Source organism: Solanum tuberosum, unplaced genomic scaffold, assembly GCF_000226075.1.
Source record: "Solanum tuberosum cultivar DM 1-3 516 R44 unplaced genomic scaffold, SolTub_3.0 scf00008, whole genome shotgun sequence".
Classification (NCBI taxonomy): domain Eukaryota; kingdom Viridiplantae; phylum Streptophyta; class Magnoliopsida; order Solanales; family Solanaceae; genus Solanum; species Solanum tuberosum.
The window spans coordinates 684,481-686,941 of NW_006238934.1; the positions used below are offsets into that span (position 1 = coordinate 684,481).

Sequence of the window (2,461 nt, forward strand, 5' to 3'; positions counted from 1 at the left end):
CAAACACAAAAAAATAAGTAAAAAAATCATTTATTTTTTTAAAAAATATTTTCATTCGTACCAATCACACCCCTAATCTCATTTCAATTTATTATACTCAAAATAATGCTAAAACGGATGCTACATCTAGGGCCGGTTATACACACAGATGGGCTAAATACCCATCAAGAAATTTCATTGGACTTGCATGTTGCATCTCTCTAGACTTTGGGCTTATCTACCTGAAGAATGTAGGAACTTTTACATGAGTGGTCATGTGGGATAATAAAAACAAATTACAATAGTTTAGGAGTAAATTATTTTTATATTACGAATTATATCAGAATTTAGATTAGATGCCAGATACATGTGGGTCAAAATTAGGTATAATTTGTTCCAGATACACTGTATTCAAGTGGATTTGCATGTATCTAATTATAACTCTCTCACTCGCCTCTCTCCTTCTCTCCCTCGCCTTTCTCACTCTCTCGCTTGCCTCTCTCCTTATGTATCTGTATTTCAGAATGTATCACATATACATGTATCTAGTGTGATTCACATGTATCTGGGATACACCGACTACCTTGCTCGCCTATCTCTCTATTTCAATGCACCCGGTAGCAAAATACATGTATCTAGGTGTATCTAACTTGAAATATTGTATGACATTATTAATGAGAGAGACAATATGTAATCATTTCAAACTATAGGGAGAAATAGTAAATATGATAGTAATATTGTGTAATTAAATAGTTTTTTTTGTAATAAAACAATTACCCGTCTATACTCATTTATAAAGTCTCTCATTAAATAATTAAATTTTTATGTCCAAACGCCCCCTAAAAATGTAACCGTATGGTCAAACTATTTTATCCAAAATAAGAAAAAAATATAAAGGAAAAAAAAAAAAGAAGAAAAAAAAAGTACTACATCCATGATTATATTCTCCTCTTCTTGTTTCTTTATTTCCCACAAATCATGAATGTTATCTCATGAGAATAACATTCTTGATTTGTCATCCTCCTCCTAATTGTCTTGTCTTTCTACCTTTAACTCTTTGTCAATATATTCATAAAATTTTTGTATTCTAATATTTTCCATTATCAATATTCAAAGAATTAATTAACCATATACAATGGCTTTAATTTCAATAAGCAAGATTTATTTTTAGGAGATTATCATCGAAAGCGAGCAAAAAATTAGAGATATGGGTGCATGTTGTTCATGTCAAAGGGTGCGCCATTTCGATCATCAAGGGAATTATCGTCACCATAATTATATTAATGGTGATGATAAAGAAGATAATATTATTGTTGAAGATGATCATCATGGTGTTGTAGGAAAGGGAGATTTTGGTGCTAATATTAGGTTACATGGATATTCTAAATTTGTATCTATGTATAGTCAACAAGGTAAAAAAGGGATTAATCAAGATGCCATGACAGTTTGGGAGGTAATATTAGTTTTTTTTTTTATTTCTATTGTATATATTTTATGACATATTGTTATTATAATTGTGGGGCTGGTATTGGTTACGATGTGAATTCATCTTAGTCGAATGCCTCATCAGAAAAGTGAAGGTGAAAGTTCATAATTCAATTGTTGAACAGATAATATCTTGATAGTTGGACCTGAACGTTTTTGTAGAATGTCTTTAGATTGATATTTCCATGTTCTTTTGTGTTTCTTGGATTGGAATTTTAATCATGACACATTGTCATATTTAAATCCTCATGATGTTCAAATTCATCCCTTCATATTGTTTGTTATTTTTTCCCCTGAAAATGGATTATTATAAATATGACTAATAAATTTATTTCATACATAATATGTGCAGAATTTTGGTGGAGAGAAAGGTGCGTTTTTTTGTGGCGTATTCGATGGGCATGGTCCATCCGGTCACAAGGTGGCACGCTATGTGCGTGACTTGTTACCATCAAAAATTTCGATATCGTTGAAAGAGAGTGATATTAATGAGAATGAAATTATTAGAAACATCGAAAATGATGAAGAATCTAATCAGAATTTCCCATTATTTGATGCATGGAAATCTGCATATCTCAAGTCCTTTAAAGAAATGGATGAACAACTTGGAAGGGAACCTTCAATTGAAAGTTATTCTAGTGGCACAACAGCTGTTACTTTATTTAAACAGGTAATTAATTAACCTTTCATTTTATGAGGATATGATGGTCATTTCAACTTTATTTTATTTCAATAAAGTCATTAAAATACCTTTTTGTTTTTACTCAACTAAATATCATGAAGTCATGACTAACCAATTTGTTGTAACCAAAATGTCACATAACTTTACCTAACACTACATAAAAAAATATCACTAGCGATAATTAATTAACGGTAATAGTTTAATTATCGCTAAATATGTATATGTCCCTAAAGCCTTTAACGACATTGATTCTAATAGCACTTAACTAATGCCGGTAAAATTTTTAGCACTCTGTATTAATGTCTATACTTATTG

The 2,461-nt window shown here is 30.4% G+C and overlaps 1 protein-coding gene across 1 annotated transcript; it reads left to right on the top strand.

The window, feature by feature from the left end:
• The first annotated feature begins 1,186 nt into the window (after window positions 1–1,186).
• On the top strand, window positions 1,187–2,146 carry LOC102593722 (probable protein phosphatase 2C 65). The gene is made up of 2 exons (XM_015310376.1): window positions 1,187–1,432; window positions 1,817–2,146. The coding sequence occupies exons 1-2, from the start codon at window positions 1,187–1,189 to the stop codon at window positions 2,144–2,146; spliced, it is 576 nt and encodes a 191-aa protein (XP_015165862.1).
• The last annotated feature ends 315 nt before the right edge of the window (window positions 2,147–2,461 follow it).

What these genes read in the sequence shown, in the direction of transcription:
- LOC102593722 (XM_015310376.1), top strand. Translation starts at nt 1,187, where the DNA reads ATGGGTGCATGTTGTTCATGTCAAAGGGTGCGCCATTTCGATCATCAA. An exon ending in ATGCCATGACAGTTTGGGAG is followed by an intron (nt 1,433 to 1,816) that starts GTAATATTAGTT and finishes TAATATGTGCAG; the next exon opens with AATTTTGGTGGAGAGAAAGG.